The sequence below is a fragment of the Magallana gigas genome, chromosome 10, assembly GCF_963853765.1.
Source record: "Magallana gigas chromosome 10, xbMagGiga1.1, whole genome shotgun sequence".
Lineage (NCBI taxonomy): Eukaryota > Metazoa > Mollusca > Bivalvia > Ostreida > Ostreidae > Magallana > Magallana gigas.
This window is the reverse complement of record NC_088862.1, coordinates 5,554,893-5,573,865: the sequence shown is the minus strand read 5'-3', so window position 1 is coordinate 5,573,865 and position 18,973 is coordinate 5,554,893. Positions and strand designations below refer to the sequence as shown.

Sequence of the window (18,973 nt, the reverse complement as noted above, 5' to 3'; positions counted from 1 at the left end):
ATATTGAATTATGATTAGAAGTTTAGAACTCTTCCAGAACCAGGGACTTTGAGTAGTTGTACCAAACAGCAACGGAACGTAGGCATGACCATTTCATTGCTTGACACTCAGCCATGGTTCTTTGAAATCAACATTACATACTACGAAAAGTCCAAGGTCTTGTTAAAATGGTTCTGTCAACTTCTAGATCTGGCTTATTACTTGTTTCTTGTTTTGATTCAACCGAAAGAATATTTGTAGGGAAAGGTCTTCCAATGAGTTTGAATTAATATTGATATTCAAAGCATGGCAACTGGAAAAATTCTAAGCAATAGGTTACGGTCAATGCAAAGTCCTCTAATATAGTTTTCATCACAACTATCATAAGGCCATTTAAGCGGGGCCCTTTGAAATGGTCACCACTCCAATGCAAATTAAGACTAGGAAACCTACGTATATGAATTTTCATTAATAACTGAGACTTCTTCTGCAATAGTTATCATTATTAATTACTAGTATAATAGTATAATGCCTACTTTGGTTAATGGTATTGTAGCAACAGCTACATGTAGCTAGTAAAAAAAAGTCAAGAATTACTCACTAAGCAAGAGAAGAGAGAAATGTTTCTTGCCATGAGCGAGTTATCATTAACAGTAGGAAGGCTTAGACATGTGGGGTATTTACTGTTCGGAGAATTTGACTAAACAAATTGCTTTTTCGTTACTATGGGTGTTTAATGAACTCTGAAAAGGTCAGTAATTTTTTTACTATATTTGCCATATTCAAATTTATCAAAGAAATTTCATTGAAAATAATTTTAACATTTTCAAAATCATGATGAGTTCTTCGCTTTTATTTAGATTGATATTAAGTTTGATTTTTGACGCCGCAATACAATATGGCTTTGGTAGGATTTTATTTTAAAATATCCGTTACAATATTGGTATTTATTTAAAAAGAAAGCCAATCAGTCCATAAGGTCAAGTATAGTAAAGTCAGTGGTGTTTTCATCCATTCAAACATCAACAATTTTGAAGATTGGAATTTGTTGCAATTTATATTATGATATAGATATATAATCAGCTAGGGGTCACGTGATGCCATTGACATCAGAGCATTTGACCTTTGCCCGCCAGACAGAGACCAAAAATACAACGTTTGGTGAGTACCAAATTGTTTCATAATTATCCTCTACAACTTATTACATTCATTATTTTGTTGATAATACAAATGAAACCGACTTTCATATCTCCTTTGGGTATTATAAACAAAAATAATAAGTAATGTACCTGGTAAATGGTCAAAAGAGCGTGCTAAAAATAGTCACCAGGAAATATGGCATTGGAATGCTTCATATGATTTATTTTCGGTTTCAATTCTCTTTTTCCCACAGTGAATTACTCTGAAGGCCTGTCGGATTACAAAAGATGTTCTATGACGTGTGTAATTATCATCATTGTGATCTTAGCCCTCGGGTTCATTGTTCTGTTCGCTGTTATAATACGAAAGTGCAACGAACGAACTTTAGCATTACGGGCCCGAATTCAATCATTCGTCGTCAGCGAGCCGGGTTCGGTCTCTCTTGAACATGCAACTGAACAAGAGTTGGAACAGATGGATGAGGATGGGGAACCAATTTTAATCAATGTAAAGGACACTAATGAGCGTAATTCGCAAGAACCAGAAAATGAAACGAAAAATCAAAGAGAGACTAAAGAAGAATCATTAACACCGGAAGTGGAAAGGACAAGCGTCGAATTGAATGACAAGGGAACAAAAGATTGATTAAAATGTATGTGGGCAGATGAATTTTAATGTATGGATAATTGAGATCATTAAATTTTGTACATTTTTTTTTCATTAGAAAAATCTGAAAAAGGCAAAAAAAAAATATGCATTTAATAGTTACGTTGCTATGTGAAAAAAATAAAGGAAAGCAGCGCTTAAAATATTTTCCTATGTATGTGAGATTTGTTCAAATAATTTATCTACAACTATATATGAACTTCATTGTATATCGATATCAAGCATAGATGGCTGATCAAATGCATCATTTTGAAAAGACAGAGATAAGACCTATCAGTTTTTATGAAATCTTAACGATACCTCGATTTTCCTAAAATTATGAAGATTTACATTTTCAGGCATGTCTGGTGACCTTAAACGTTAAAAGAACTAATAATTTATTTTTTTTAAAAGTCGTCATAACAGAATTCGCAAAAAAAGATTCTTAATTCTGCTACATTATGTTTTTCCAGAACTTTTGTGGAAAAAAGACCCTACATGTGATTTTTATAATCAACGCACTGAACATAGCTAATCAATACCAAATTTTTGTTCATTAAATACATGTACACGTGAAAGTTATCTTCTAAAGCAGCTTTATTGTTATCTAAATAATTATTATGAACTTAATAATCATATTGCTTATTATATACTGGGCATAGATATTTCAACACTGAACGAAAAAAACAACAACAACCCAGTACATCTATTCCGTGTTTGCGAGGAAATACGAGAACACGGTATCACATATCTGATGCCCCTCTAGTCAGATTCAGATACGTAGAAGGGTTATGATACACCATTTTCTTTTTGTTTCCTTTCTTCTGATGTTGAGTGCACCTGATCGTTATCTTAAGTAAGGCAATATATTGTCTTAATGTTGAGTGTGTTCCTACAAATGTCTTGTACTATGAGTATGTTATATCATATAATCACTTCTCTCCCCCGTACAAACATTGACGTGGTGGCATTATCAGAGATCTCATGAATGTGGACATGTGCGCGTTTTGTAACCTTGAACTAGAGTAAGAATATGCAAAAAAAAATAACCAACGTAGCGTGAAGGTCATTTAAATTATTACAATACATTTACAATTTCCAGTGCGTGTGTGATATAACATTATCGATTTTGTACTGTATAGTCCAATACAGTTCATCCATGACTATTTTAAATATATAATCGTACAATAATTGAAAATTATATAGATATAAGTAATAAGGAATCATTCTTTGAATATTAGTAGGTGATCAAATACAGTCGGGCGTGATCAAATCTATTATTGGATTTGATCACTCCCGACCGTATTCAGCGATCACCTCATAATACAAAAGAATGATTCCGTATTTGTATTAATTGGAACAATATTTCTAGTACATAACACTTAAAATGTTTTCTTTTTCTTTTTGAATCTTAAAAAATTTCAAACATCAATATTTTACAGTTGTCGTTACTGCACTCTTATCATCCCGCAAGGTTCCTTAGTATTTCAAGGGTATTTGAACAATGTATTGTTAAGAATTGTCTTTCATTTAAATTACGCTCGTTACCCGTGTAAAACAACTTAGAGGAAGAAAATGCCGATGTAGTTAATGCATGTTTATGTGTGAAATTGAATGCAACTGTAAAACAAATGCGAATAATTGCTATAATTTCACTTTTGTTTTGTCCGTGAGACGGTGGGGTTGGACAAGTTGTAAAACCATTCAAGTAATTTCTTTATGTAGTTTATATAAAACATGTTATAAATAAATCAAACTTAATTTGTTTCGATTTAAATTGATAACAAGATTAAACGCTGATGTAATACAGACAACAATTTTTTTCCCCCATTATTTAAACAGATGCAGCGCTACGTTGTAGTAATTTTGTGAAAATTATAATTTTTCAATTTGCCTGTCCATTCAATTGAGGAATTAAAAAACTCTATTTATATTATGCAAATTTCAAAATCCGCTGACAATTATATTGCTCATAGAAGTCAAAATGACTTAAATTTATAAATAAACAACAGGTGGAAAATGTTACCTTGACTGTAAAAAAAATTCTTACAAAAAGAGGAAACGTTCTATCAACGTTAAAAAAAATTACCGTAGCATAAATTATAAATTAAAAATACACGGTTAAGTGACAGAGAAAGCTAGCCCACAGCGAATACTATTGTACATGGACACGTCTTCATACAGAGGGGAAAGTAGTTCACTTATAATAAATAATTCCATTTAGCAGTCAGCTAGCTGAGCATTTCTACTCCAACGCGACAATGGGTCATTTTTCAAAACTATCTCGAGTCGGTGATATTAGTTGAAGCATTTAAGGTGAAGGCGTGTACTCTACAAACACTTCGTAGCAGTGCTGGGCAAACTCAACCTTAAAGGCTAACACTCCAGGCTGTGACCCATATTGGAGGTGCAACGCTAACAAGATACGCCCTGGGACAGCGAAGGTAAACACTTTTATTATATTGACACAGAGTTTTTAATCGTAAAATACCTGTATCGTTCGTGTGTGCGGGAGGAACTAGACGAGGGGAAAACCCATCGGAATCCCGTGCGGGTAAGACATTTCTCCCTGCATTTTTCTTCTCTCTTTCTGATTTCTCTCTCTCTCTCTCTCTCTCTCTCTCTCTCTCTCTCTCTCTCTCTCTCTCTCTCTCTGGTATATTATATTTTTTAAAATCGTTTTAATATCATGACGAATCGAACCAGATCTTTATGCTCTCATTCCTCTTATGCATTGCATGTATGGAAAAGTTGAGTTATACTACATTTACACTGCAGACTATTGATACTTAGATTCTGCACGCACGCTATAAATTCCTTATTTGTCCGTAATTTACCAACACGTGTTTGTGTTTTGCGCTTATTCTCTATACACTGACTGAATATAAACCAAAATTATGCCACAACGTAAATTACATAGATAACATTTCTGAGGAATGACAAATTCTAGCATCAATCAAACTTAAGTTGATGGATTTTAATAATATTGTTTATTATGAAATCTACCCACACCTTAAAACCGAATGAAAAAAACTACATACATGAACGCATGCATGACAGGAGATTGCTTGCAGAGATACGCAATAACAAGTAAAGGCTAAGAACTCAATTTAGTTCTGGGATTTCGTGATAAACGTGCATTGCTTACCACATTTTTTTTTAATAACAACGTTTTGATTAACAAAAGTGGTTTACTGTGTGGGCTTTGGTACTTGTCAAAAGTGTTTTGCACTTTTATGCTTACATAGTGTAAAATGAAATGTAAATATGATTCATGATTAAACAAAAAATAAGCTTGAATTAAACCCCTATCCCAGGCTACCCAGGCTACGCTTTAATCCCATCCAAGTCATTGAAAAATTTAGACAGGTTCGGTTTAAGAGAGAGAGAGAGAGAGAGAGAGAGAGAGAGAGAGAGAGAGAGAGAGAGACGTACATGAATCACATCTTCAATCATATCAACTTTAAATTTGTCCTTTCAACTTGATCATTTTATGCATGTAAAACCTTTAAACCACTTTCATTTGGGTCGATATTTAGGCCATCTAAAAGATGGCAAGGTAAAGTTTGATAAATACCCGTAAATTCAAATTTAAGTTTTTATCAATTAAAGCCCACCTGAAACAGAATGTCATAAACGTTCCCTGAGCCATCTCTTCTTTTCGTCTGAACTGAAAAGTCAATATGAATGTCATATTTGTAAAGCTATAAATTTTGATAACTTGCCACGCTCCTTTTAACTTTGACAGCTGTAATAAAGGTATATATTTTTATCTTTGAAGCAGACAAAGATTAATGTGAGAGAGAGAGAGAGAAAGAGAGAGAGACAGAAAGAGAGTGAGTTAAGACACTTTTTAGCACAATTTTTTCCCTTCTTCCAAATAACCAGTCTCTAAAAAGTCTCAATATATTATTCAAAATATATTCATAGCTCTTTAAAAATTATTTCCAACGAATCAATATATATCAAAGAGAAAGCCACTGGACTTAATTGTAGTGTCCACGGGGGTTTCTTTTTCAATTTGGGGAAGCCGTTTGATACACAATTTTTTTTATGGAAATGATCAGTTCAACATGAATGTATGAATGTATGAAAACAAGTTTAAAAGAACTTAAATTCGATATCATTTTGAAACCATGAAACTATTTAACTATATTTAAAAACATGCATCTCTCTCTCTCTCTCTCTCTCTCTCTCTCTCTCTCTCTCTCTCAATGATTTTTATTTTTGGGTCTCAGGTCTAAATTGTGTCATAAGCGAGGAAAATTACTATACAGATTTACCAGTAACATTTTATGCAAATATTTCAAATTATTTTATTTAAAGGACATGTGCAAATAGCATGTCTGTAAAATGGTCAAATTATGTAAATATGAAAGTCGGTTATATAAATGTACTTAGATAACAACTAACTGTCTAAAATCTTATCTGAAATGTGCATGTATAGCAAACATGAAAGTATAAATATATGATATCGAGGTCAACCCGAAATAAATTAATAGATTATAAATCATATGTAAAAAAGATAAAAGAAGACATTGAAATGTGCTGAAACGACATAGTTCGCATTCAACTCCAAAACACATTCGCTTCAGTTTTTATACTTACATGTACGAGTATACATAAGTTAAATAAAAATGTATGAGTTGCCTTGGGGCTGTCCATTACAACTATTGTTAAGCAAGCAGTGTCAAGAGACATTAAGATGAAGATTTATCCGAGAATGATAAATTGCTTCGTACAATAAACGAAAGACAATTAATCTTCTTTAATGAGTAAAACATTTTTGTAAAATTGAAACGAATTAACACTTGTGGAACCCCTAGCCTATTGATGTAAACAAAAGACAATATGTAAATATTCAAGCAATTTGGGTTTGAATTAATTTTATGAGGATTTTAGTAAAATAGAATATCTCTCTCTCTCTCTCTCTCTCTCTCTCTCTCTCTCTCTCTCTCTCTCTCTCTCTCTCTCTCTCTCTCTCTCTGTTTAAAACTTATCACATATATTACATATTTAATGGGCATTCTTTAATATACATTTGTAGGCTACGCTTTCATTTGACTGTCACTGTAATTAATTACTTTATACAAGGTAACCATTTCGCTAAGCGTCCGTGAAAATAAGACTGATGATCGTACATTTACACCTATATACGCATTTTTCTTCCCATATACAGTGTCAACTAACGTCATCGTATATCAAAAACCGATGAGAATGCATTCCTTTAATCTATAAACTATGGAAGAAAAATTAATAAAAGGGTTGGGTAGTCGCGGCCTTTCTTATACTATGCTAATTTCCTAAGTATTAGTGAATGGTTTAGAAAATATTATCAAACATTTTTAGATAAATCGAATGAGTAATTTGTTGTGAATCAAACTTCCGTAAAGAGCAACACTTTGAAGCTCAAACAACATCAAAACACCAATGCAAGTACTAGTTCTTAAACAATCAAACAAACAAACTCGAAAACTAGTTTTAATTTTCAAATCATTGTTTGCGAGCAAAATGTTTACTTAATGCACGTTGCTAAAAATTGATTAATTGTTTTTAAAAAATGTTCAAGAAATACTAGGTGCCATAAAGACATTACATCGATACGTCACTCAATTTTGTTTCAATGGCCTACTGAATAAGCATTTTTTTAAAATCTCAAATAATAGAAACACTTCAACAGAAAAAAATAACGCCCTCGAAGTTACAGTTTTAAGTTGTTCTTCCGTTAATCATTCTAAAAATAATTCAAGTGTAAAAGTTTCATGGGTTCAATTTCTGATTAATTAAATGCAGTCTGAATTGCACTTTTTATTAACGAATAGGTCTTGATAAAAAGTCCACATAGTTATCGCGTTAAAAGGTAGGAATGAGATCAGCAGATTGAAACTCAGAACAAATAACACATTTGTTTTAGACCCCATCTGAGCTTGTTTAAACTACAAGTTTATCTAAATCAAATGTAGCATTTACAGAAGTTACCGGAACTTTAAAACTATTGATTATTAATTCAATTGTAATAGATAGTTCTCAATTCGTTGAACTGTAAAATTTGAATGTACATGTAACAAAAGTTACCCTGATTATGAATATTGATAAACGTAACTTTATTTGAATTTATTGAGCTATTCATGGAAAAGCGAATGTGTTAAGTTGGTATGGGACATCTGGCGATATTAATGTGGATTAAAGTAATTAATTATTAAAAAACTTTTACCGGTTTAGAATTTTCAAAATTTATAATATTTAACCAAAAAATACGTTTTAAAAATTTTTGCAAAGGTAAAAAATGTTTAATCCCCAGCGGGATTCGAACTCATGACTTACAAATCCGTTGTTAAACCTTCTAACCCACTGTGCTAAGCTGGTAGATGAAAAATTTGGGAAAAAACTATTTACAAAATTGAACATGATTTTATTGTTTATTTCGATAATCAAAACATCAAAACATGGAGGTGTCCCATACCACCTTAATAATTATTACATTTATCGATTATAAGTATGTGTATCTTCTGTTAACGATGCATTGCTACGAGTTTTATCAAATTTAATTTTTCACTTAATTTATTTTTTTATATAATTATGAAATGTTTGCTCATTATAGAAAATACAGATTATTCCGGCGTTTTCTCTCTGCCAGTTACATTTAGGTTCATCCACATCTTAGAAAAAAAAAACATGAATAAAGAAATATGAATTGTCTCGTACATTTTTTAATTCGATTATCGCAATTCATAAACAAAACTTATTGACGATCTTTTTTGGACAAGTATCAATTATTGAGCATCATGAATCTAAGAGAAAATTGTAAGAAGAAAAATTAATGCTAATTGAATCTATCTTTAAACGGTTTAGGCTTCTACGTATCAAAGAAGTTTACATGGGTTATCTCTCTTTCTCGGGTTACGCCTATTTTTCAATGTACATATACTTGAGTGCATGATCGATGAAGAGCCAAGCAATAACTAAATATCATACAATTTCCCTCTTCTATTATTCCAACATGTTTTGTTTACTTAGTAATTGATCAAGTAATTAATTAAAAGAAAAAACCATATGAACTTCATTGTGTTTGGGAAAATTCTAAGAAACTTCAATTGGATAGTAAAATAACAATTTTTTTATTTACACGCATGCTTATTAGGAAATGACGATGGCCTTTAGTTAGAACATTTGTTCATGTTTCGATCTCAAAAATTCATTCATTTATCCTGTTTCTTTCAGATGTCCAGTCATTTTGGTTCAACAATGGATACCAAAAAATCGGACAAGAACCACTTGGAGAACCTCAGCAAAGCGTTAAACAAAGCAAGGGAGTACATCATTCTGCTTCTGACGTACGTCTTGTATAAAATCGCCAGATCTATCGTCACAACAATCCAAAAGTTCACCTGGGCTGTAACAGGTGTCGAACGCACCAGAAAAGATGCCAAAAGTGGTATTCAATTCAAGCACAGTGCGCATGTGCACAATGTTTTATGGCGACGGAAGTTTATCTCGTCTTCTATCTCTGACCCCACGGATTTTATTCTCACTCATAAGTTTTTCAAACATCCAAACTATGTGTTGAAGCCGAATATATCTCTGTACTGTATAACGAAAGGCGAAGCTTTCTTTGTCGAAGTTTCAGAAGATGTGAATCTTTATAAGCAATATGACAGCAAATCATTTTATTTGAAGCAATTTGAAAAAGCTCATAGTGTTATAAGCATGCCTTTAGCGTCTTTCCATAAAATTGCTCAGGATATAGGCCGTCCAAAAGTTCCAATTATCTGGATGTCTTCCACCGGAAGCTGTGGTGCAACTCTCCTCAGTCGAGTTTTTGGGCAGCTTCCTGGAATGGCCGTTATCTGCGACCCTGATGCTCTCACTTCCCTTGCGTTTTTGAAAAAGTCAAATAGGTTTGGTAAAGGTGAATATGAGCAACTGCTTCCCAGTGCTTTGAGGCTTTTATGCAAACAGGATGACCGTGCAGGGATGTTCTTTTTGAAAACGAGGCCATGTAGCACATGTCAAATGGAAGATGTGTACAAATGTTTTCCACAGATATATCAGTTATACATATATCGCAATAGCTTTAAGACAGTCACCTCTCACCTCAATATTTTCTCCAGGGAGCCTATTTCAATCGTTGGTAGATACATCATAGATAGCAAAGTTCTGTCAACCATCTTGCCATGCTTTCGACGATCTCTCTATCATAATTTCTGTTATGTTCTAGACAGAGCAGATCCGAGCGAAAAAGAACAGAACATTACCAGTGTAGGGATTTTCGCTACTTCTTGGGCGGCCAATGTGGTCCAATGTCTTGATCACGTGGACGCAGGGGTACCTATCATTGCAATAATGTTTGAAGAAATGATGAAGAATCCGCGAAAGATTATCAGCACCTTGTTCGATGTTCTTGAACTTAGGCAAGAATACATATCGAATGCCATGGAGGGGTTTCGGGTAGATCCCTGCAACAACAACGTGACAAGTGATCTCAACTTGAGGGAGACCAAACGCACGATTTCCCATCAGGCACGCGTTGAGGCCGACGCCATTTTCAAAAAGTACGGGCTGCCGAAGCTAGGAGAAAGATTCGAAATTCCAGGACTTTTGGACTTTGATACGACAAAATTCAGAGGAATCAACCCAAAAGATAGATATTTCTGAACATGAACATTATGCCCTCTTTTATTAAAGTTTCTTTTAGGTTTTTTATTCTCATATAAACAAATGATGCAATTTTACGAAATGTAGTTTGCCTAATCATTGTTTGTGAACGTCTCACCGGTATATACACAATGTATTTTGATAATTTTATATTTTAATATGCATTTCTCAGGAAAGTTATATATAGTTGTTTATTAAGAAAGATACCTTAATCATTTGGTATCTCGTGTGGGTTTTTCCCATTGAAATTTATGACAACCAATTTCAAGTGAAAATGAACACGGTTGCAATGTTATTTAATTACGTCACATGTACAAAGCTACAGATTTGTTGTTTTTTTTTTATTATTATACAGCACGATATGACCAATATGATCAAAATAAAATAATACATGCTCAAATCTTGAGTTATTTTAAAAAGGGATCCCCTTAAAGAAAAAAATCCCAGTGGGCTACAAACAGCAGTCTATCTTAAAAATAGAAGTAAGAGAGTTCCTGATTTTTTCCTCGCATCACTTCACTTTTTATTCTGTACAGTCCTGTAATGCTCTTTTCCAACCAATTAACTTGCAGCTACTTAAGGTCAGACTACACGTTCCTGGAGAATCGTTTTTGTATCTCCTCGTAATGAAGAGTTCCAATAAAAAATATTAATTTTAAAATTACTTTAAAAATGATCAAAATTTACTTGGATGTGGTAATATGTCTAGATGGTCAAGTGGTTAGAACCGTGGCCGCTCAGTGCCAGAAGTGTATAGGTTCTAGAGGTTGTGAGTTCAAAGCCCCGCCCCGGCGGAGATATAGTTCTATTATAGTGAATTTTGCAGTGGTGTATTGATTTTTATATCAGCAATTGAAGTGTATTTTCAAGAAGATTATATGGGAAATTGCATACTCTAGTATTTTGCAGAAATGCCTGGTAAGGTACCCTAATTTTTTGCAAGAATGCTTGTCAAAGTAGTAGTAAACCATTAACAAATTCCAGGAAAAAGTTATCTAAAATTGAGGAACGTGTCGTCTGACCTTAAGATACAAAATCAGGAAATACCCCACTGGACCATCGAAGGGATATTATTTTGCAAAGAAACAACATAAAAATACATTTCGTTAGCATATTATCATGATTATTTACTGTTTTAAATATTATTCAGCGGCGCAAAAATATTCGCATCAAGAAAGTACTCGACTTTCTTATGAAATGGTGTGACTTACCTATAAAGTGGTTTGCAGAAGTTTATGAAGCTACTATTCTCAATTAGCCACTGCTAGATGGTACGAATGATTGTATGTATTGACCGTAGTTTGACGATGAGGTTCATAATTTTACATGTACAATGTTAAGAATCGTTGCTTCGCAGAGAGTCCAAAGTCTTTTGGACTAGAACGTTATATGTTCTCTGTTTATTAAAAGATTGCTTTTCTCAAAAGAAAATATAAAAAACCGCATCAAATATTAGAATACTTAGTAACTTTAGTTTGTTTAATTAATTAGTTGGCATTGTTAGTTATAGTTACATTATGATACAGGAGCATGCATGAAATATATATTGCATAACCTTTTGTTATGCGATGTATTCCGTACATGCTCGAGTTGACATTTACTAGTATGTAATAGATTTGCCCAGTGGTGTTTCAATTTTTCCTTTTTAGGATTTGCATTCTGTGCCTGTTGGACTTTCAGTAGGACGTAGCTATCTATATCTTGCGTCAAAACAAGTTAAAATGACGCTGATTTCAAGCGAAATAAACACCGATTGCGTAGTCTTGGGCTCAAAAGCTAGACATAACTTGAGTGGCCTACAGAAATATAGACAGGCCTACGTGACATTGCTGTTTGACACAACTACCCAAAGTCCAAGCTCTTGTTAAAATGGTCCTATATTCACTACATTTGTTCAACTTCATACTGTATAAAAAATAAAATTAAATAACTGTTCAAACTATTATATACCGGTATATAATATAGTATTTAAATGATATAAATGATCTTGTAAAGTCCCCAACTTTACATTTACATCTTAATGGTTTCGGATGGTTGACATTACTTGTATTTCAGGTGCTTACCTCATTAACATGATCTTGAAGGTTGGATGGTTACAGGAAGCTATCACTTTGGTAATGGATAGTAATTCAGATGGAGAGTTGGAATTCTTTAGGACACGTGGCTTAATGATGTCTATCATGCAATTAAATTAGAATGGCATTATTTTCATAAATTGGCATTTGATTCCATCGCTGACAGTATATTGGCTATTGGTACTTTGCAGAACGGAACGGAACGGAACGGAACCGGTTAAGAGGCCCCAAAAGGGGAAACAAGATTTTTTTTAAACGTCATTATTTCAATTTAACTTATCGTAAATGGAAGATTGTTTTACAAATTTTGCTGTTTTAATGAACTGTGTATTACATAAAATATGCTACTCATTGCTCTATAAGTCATTACACGCTTCTTTCCCGAGAAAACCTAAAGTCACTAGTTGTTTTATGATGTTTGATTGACACTGTAAATATAAAGTTGAGGTTTAAACCAAACTCAATTAATCTGTGTGTGTAACGTCGATGAAAATTACTTAAGTAATCTTTCTTCTGAATAGATTTCTTCTGATTCCGTTCCGTTCCGCAAAATACCATTACCCGTGTGGATATTGGTATTTAACGGAACGGAACGGAACCGTTTAAAAATTTTGAAATATAAAATATATCATAACAACTACTAGCTGTTTGTTAATTTCTATGTTCTTTTGAGATAAATGAAGCAAATCATTTCATCAATTCAAACATCTTGCATATGTGCATATCACTCCTGTGTTGTGTACAGCTATAACTTTTATTTCATCTATGATACTACATCACTTACACGGATGATATTACTAGTTTGTTGACCAAGCTAGCAATAACGCAATGTGCATCCCATATTACGTAGAATTCTAAAATAAAACGAGCACATTCGCAAGGAAAAAGTTTAATATTCATCACTTACCTTCCGTCTGAACAATTTTCTTCTGGTTCCGTTCCGTTCCGCAAAATACCATTACCCGTGTGGATATTGGTATTTAACGGAACGGAACGGAATCATTCAAACTTTTTAAATAATGGAAAATATCATAACAACTACTCACCGTTCCTTGAATTTTTTATCAGATTCTTTAAAGATGAATGAGTCTATCAATCAAATCAATTCAGTCATCTTGTGTATTTGCTGATTATTAATTTCAGCGTTTGTGTGCGCGTGCTGCATACAACAACAACTCTGTTTTCATTTTTCTTTTATCAATTTCATATCATTGTCACGGCAGAACTAACTAGTTGGTTAATTAAGCTAGCAAAAACACAATGCTTATATCAAGTGGAATTCATATTATACCAAAATCATTCGCAGCGCAGGGATAATATCGATAAAAATACTTGATAGTCTTATTTGAAATAAATTTGAATGAATGATGATATAACAAATGTTGTTACCATACTTATAAATAATTTTCATCTGGTTCCGTTCCGTTCCGCAAAATACCATTACCCGTGTGGATATTGGTATTTAACGGAACGGAACGGAACCGTTTAAAAATTTTGAAATATAAAATATATCATAACAACTACTAGCTGTTTGTTTATTTCTATGCTTTTTTGAGATAAATGAAGCAAACCAACAAATCATTTCATCAATTCAAACATCTTGCATATGTGCATATCACTCCTGTGTTGTGTACAGCTATAACTTTTATTTCATCTATGATACTACATTACTTACACGGATGATATTACTAGTTTGTTCATCAAGCTAGCAATAACGCAATGTGTAACCCATATTACGTAGAATTCTAAAATATAACGAGCACATTCGCAAGGAAAAAGTTTAATATTCATCACTTACCTTCCGTCTGAACATTTTTCTTCTGGTTCCGTTCCGTTCCGCAAAATACCATTACCCGTGTGGATATTGGTATTTAACGGAACGGAACGGAATCTTTCAAACTTTTTAAATAATGGAAAATATCATAACAAGCACGGCATTTATTCAATCTATAACGAACATGTATTTGTTACGGGAGTTTACGGGAGATTTAACGAGTTTGTTTATCAAATTAACAATACATAATGTTTACATCCAGTAGAATTTTATATTATATCAAACATATTCTGAGGGATAACATAATTTCCAAAAATAATTGATGTCTTTATTTGTAATACATTAAAATAGATATTAATATAAGAATATGGATTCCATACTTATTAATAATTTTCTCATGGTTCCGTTCCGTTCCGCAAAATACCATTACCCGTGTGGATATTGGTATTTAACGGAACGGAACGGAAACTTTTACATTTTTTAAAGCCATCTCAGGGCTTTGTTTGTACGATCAGTTTTATAATAGAGATTAACTGCCACTGATCATGGCAAAATATACATTTACATGCTTTATATGTTAAAAATATAATGTGCACATTAAATGGATTGCATGTCACTGAATTTTCATATCCATGATACAGCGAGAGACAGATTATCATAATGTTGATTAAATGTGCTTAATCATGTGTCTCTGTATTCCGCTTGTAAATTTGTGTTACTAATCAATGCAGTCTAATTGCAACTTCTCGGGCCTTCCCGACAGGCTCGGAAAAAACATGAATGCATTAACATTACCGGATGTTAGAATTTTATACAAAATGGAGTTGCTTCCCATTTAAATAAGGATAGACTTAACAGCCTTGTGTGTCGTTTTTCGTGGTATAGTTTAGGATATATCGTTGGCTTTAATGAATACTATGTCAGATGTCAACAGATCATAGATTGTGTTGTATATAAATCAAGTTTTATAAAAATGGATGTTAATATGTACGCCTATCTAATACTTTCAATTGTGTCAATTCCAACTGTTACCCTCCAAAACAGGACTATTTATTTTTTTTATACTGAATGTTTTAATTTTAGAGAACATTTTACTGCTTCTACATAGAAATGACGAGAATTATACAGCAAACCGTACGCGTATGTAACAATTTGTGTGTTACCCGTTGCCAAGGGAGTTGCTAATGCTGAGGGTAATATAACGAATTATCAACTGCGTCTAAACCAATCATATTTCAGTATTTTTTTTTATTCGAACTTTCATGTACAAGTTATTCACATCATCTTATATATATAGTTTTACAGTGCATACACATCATATATTCACTTCATTTGAGATTTAGAATATAAGTATAATATAGACACAGTCACATACTGAAGATAAAAAAGCTCATGTACAGACAAGTGTATACACCGACAGACAGACGCATATATGCACAAACAATCTCGAAAACTTGCTTTCAGAAATTAACATAGAATTATAATAAAACAAAATATTCGGAAATGTATTTATTGGCCAATAAATCTCTCATCGACGGTAGAAACTAAAATATACATATAAAGACAAATGAATTCAAAGCACAAATCACACACCAACGCTAGATCAACATACAGAGTTGAATCACAACGACAACTGATTACCCTTACGGCACGTCATACTATTACTTATTATAGTCTGTCCCAAGATAGTTTTGCCGCATATTTTCTTAAATTATTCAATATTTATAAATATAAAGAGAACTAGAGCAAAGCTCGTTGCAAAGCAACGAGTGGGTCTTCCGTCAATGTCGGAAGTAAAGCTGGAAGTTCTTGTAAGAAGCAGAGCTCTTAAACCAATAACAAGAGTAACTAAAATAAATAAGATGAAAAAATCGAATTATTCCTGGTACGACTTAACAAAATACGAATGATTTTAAGTACGACTTAACAAAAACCTTTCCGATTTCAAGAACGACTTAACAAAAAAAATCCGAATGTGTTTTAGTACGACTTATCAATTATTTTTGGTACGAGTTAATTCAACTTTGATCATTACGCTATTTTTTAAACCAAGGACGCGGAATCAAAATTTCCGGAAAAATCAATTTTTAAGCCCTGATATCTCTGTAATGCATCATCCGATTTTAAAACGGCTTTCAGTGTTAGATTCAGCTTAATAAGCTCTACAAAACACATATTCATTTTTGATTTGATCTGAAAATTCATTTTTTCGAAAAATTTGTTTCACTTCCGGTTTCAACCGGAAGTGACCGATTTTCATTTCGAGCCTTATTACAGAGGTAAATCGACCAAATCATAACCATTGAAAATTTCAAGCCTCTAGCTTAAAGCGTTTTTGAGAAACGCCGCGGACAAAATGACTTTTTGAAAATTTTAAAAATGACGTAACGTTAAAACGGAAGTGATTTTTTCAAAGAAACTTCATAAACTTTGAGGTATTATAATTGCACATAATCTCTGAAAGTTTCATTAAAATCAGTTGTAAACTTTTTGAGTTATAAAGCCGAAAAGGAGTCAGAAAAAAAAATAAAAAGAACTAGAGCAAAGCTCGTTGCAAAGCAACGAGTGGGTTTTCCGCTAATGTCGAAAGCAACGCTAGAAGTACGTCTAAGAAGCAGAGTTCTTAGTCTAGTAACAAAGAAACGTAAGTACAAAAAGATAAAAAAAAAAATCGAGTGATTCTTGGTACAACTTAACATGATCCGAATGTTTTTAAGTACGACTTAACCAAAAACCCTTAACCATTTCAAGAACGACTTAACAAAAAAAACCAATGTGTTTAAGTACGACTTAACAAATTTGACTTCATTTTAGGTACAAGTTTACTTTACCTTGAACTAACATATTTTTTCTTAACCCAGAATGCAAAATTAAAATTTATGTAAAAAATCAATTTTGTTTAAAACATAATTCTGAGCAACTTTTCCTCTTCACTGCTTTTCAAAAGGTTGACCTTTCGTACTGTGTGCTCGTTGCGTCATTAATTGTCAGAAACTTATCGATGTAAAGTTTACTTTACTGTACTTCTGTGAATATTTTCTATGTAAAATTACTATGAACCAGACAACATTGAAATGGTGAACATTTCAAAGGGCCCCGCTTATGTTATTTCAGAGAATTCTGCTTTGACCTTGACCTATAACTTGAAATTTTTCCAGCTGGCATAGAACTTTTAATTCAATTTCATTCCCCCTAACATACATGCATTTTTGTTCAATCTGACCAAGATTAAGAATATTTGGAAAATAATCTACTATCTAAAACTAATTTTAAAAAGATCTGCTATGACCTTCACATTGACATACTTCAGGGTTCAAGGTTACTGCACGCCATTAACCAATAAACTCTGTAAAGGTAAAATATTAGCCAAATAGGGGCTAAAAGGAGAGTATATCTATGCTCTTAAAATATGGATTTTTGTGTGATCTGATATGACCTTGACTCTTCATCTACAAATATCATTCGAGGTCATTGCATATATTTTGAACAAAGGCATCATGTGGGTGAAGTATGAGGCTGAATGGAGCAAAGGGAGAGAAGATATACTCCGGACAAGGATTTTTAAAAATATAATTCTGGTATGACCTTCACAGTTTCTTTTCACTGAAAATAGGTTCAAGGTCACTACACACCCTTTCACCCTTTACTCAAAAGCTCTGCTTATGTGAAGTCTGAGCCAAATAGGGGTTAGTAGAAATTATATATGCTCTCAAAAAAGGATTTTTGCACGATCCGATATGATCTTCACCCGTTACCTAGAAATTTCATGCAAGGTCACTGCACATGGTTTAACCATAGAGACACTCTGTGAGTATTAGCCAGATTGGACCAAAGGGAAAAAAGATATGCCCCAGACAAGGATTTTATATATATAATTCTGCTATGACCTTAACCTTATACCTAAAAACATGGTTCAAGGTCACTGCACATCCTTCAACCAAAGGAACCCTGTGGATGAGGTATGAGCCAGATTGGGCCAAGGGGAGAGAAGCTATGCTCCTGTCAAGCCATCTCGGATGGACAGACGGACAAATTGATCACTAGAAGGCGCCCGCATAAACATGCCTTTTTATCTAATTTAAAATAGTATCCATGCTATCTGCCCATGGTGAATAGTCATCAAAACCATTCATCAGCAGAATTTGATTTCCCTCCTTTTTAAGGTGGTATGGGACATCTGTCGATATTAATGTGGATTAAAGTACTATATAATTGAATACTTTTCACCAGTTTAGATTTTTCAAATTTTACAATATTTAACCAAAAAATAGCTTTTAAAAATATTTGAAAAGGTAAAAATTGTAAAAACCCCAGCAGGATTCGAACTCATGACTTACAGGTTCCTAGTAAACCCTCTAACCCACTGTGCTAAGGAGTTAGGTGACCATTTTTGAAAAGAAACTACATGTACTTATATAATTACACTTTATTTTATTGTTTATTTCGATAAACAATGCGTCACAACATGGAAGTGTCCCATATCACCTTAAACTCGGAACACCTCTGCCCTAATAAGATCGCCGCATTAAATACAAAGTTTGATTTAACTCTAATTTGTTTATCATCAAGAAATTCTGCATCGCTGACAAATAAAGTTTTCTTCTGTATAATGAAATACCAATTAACTGACTATTCGGACAATAGCTAGTTTATTGTCCCATTCCACAGCAACTATTTCCCTTGGCTTTGCCTCATTAAATAGTTG

General features: G+C 33.1%; 1 protein-coding gene across 1 annotated transcript; it reads left to right on the top strand.

Annotated features, from left to right (window-relative positions):
• Window positions 1–576: 576 nt before the first annotated feature.
• On the top strand, window positions 577–10,813 carry LOC105342382 (uncharacterized). The gene is made up of 5 exons (XM_066073510.1): window positions 577–730; window positions 1,051–1,140; window positions 1,373–1,758; window positions 4,184–4,318; window positions 8,986–10,813. The coding sequence occupies exons 2-5, from the start codon at window positions 1,077–1,079 to the stop codon at window positions 10,417–10,419; spliced, it is 2,019 nt and encodes a 672-aa protein (XP_065929582.1). The 5' UTR covers window positions 577–730; window positions 1,051–1,076; the 3' UTR covers window positions 10,420–10,813.
• Window positions 10,814–18,973: the final 8,160 nt, after the last annotated feature.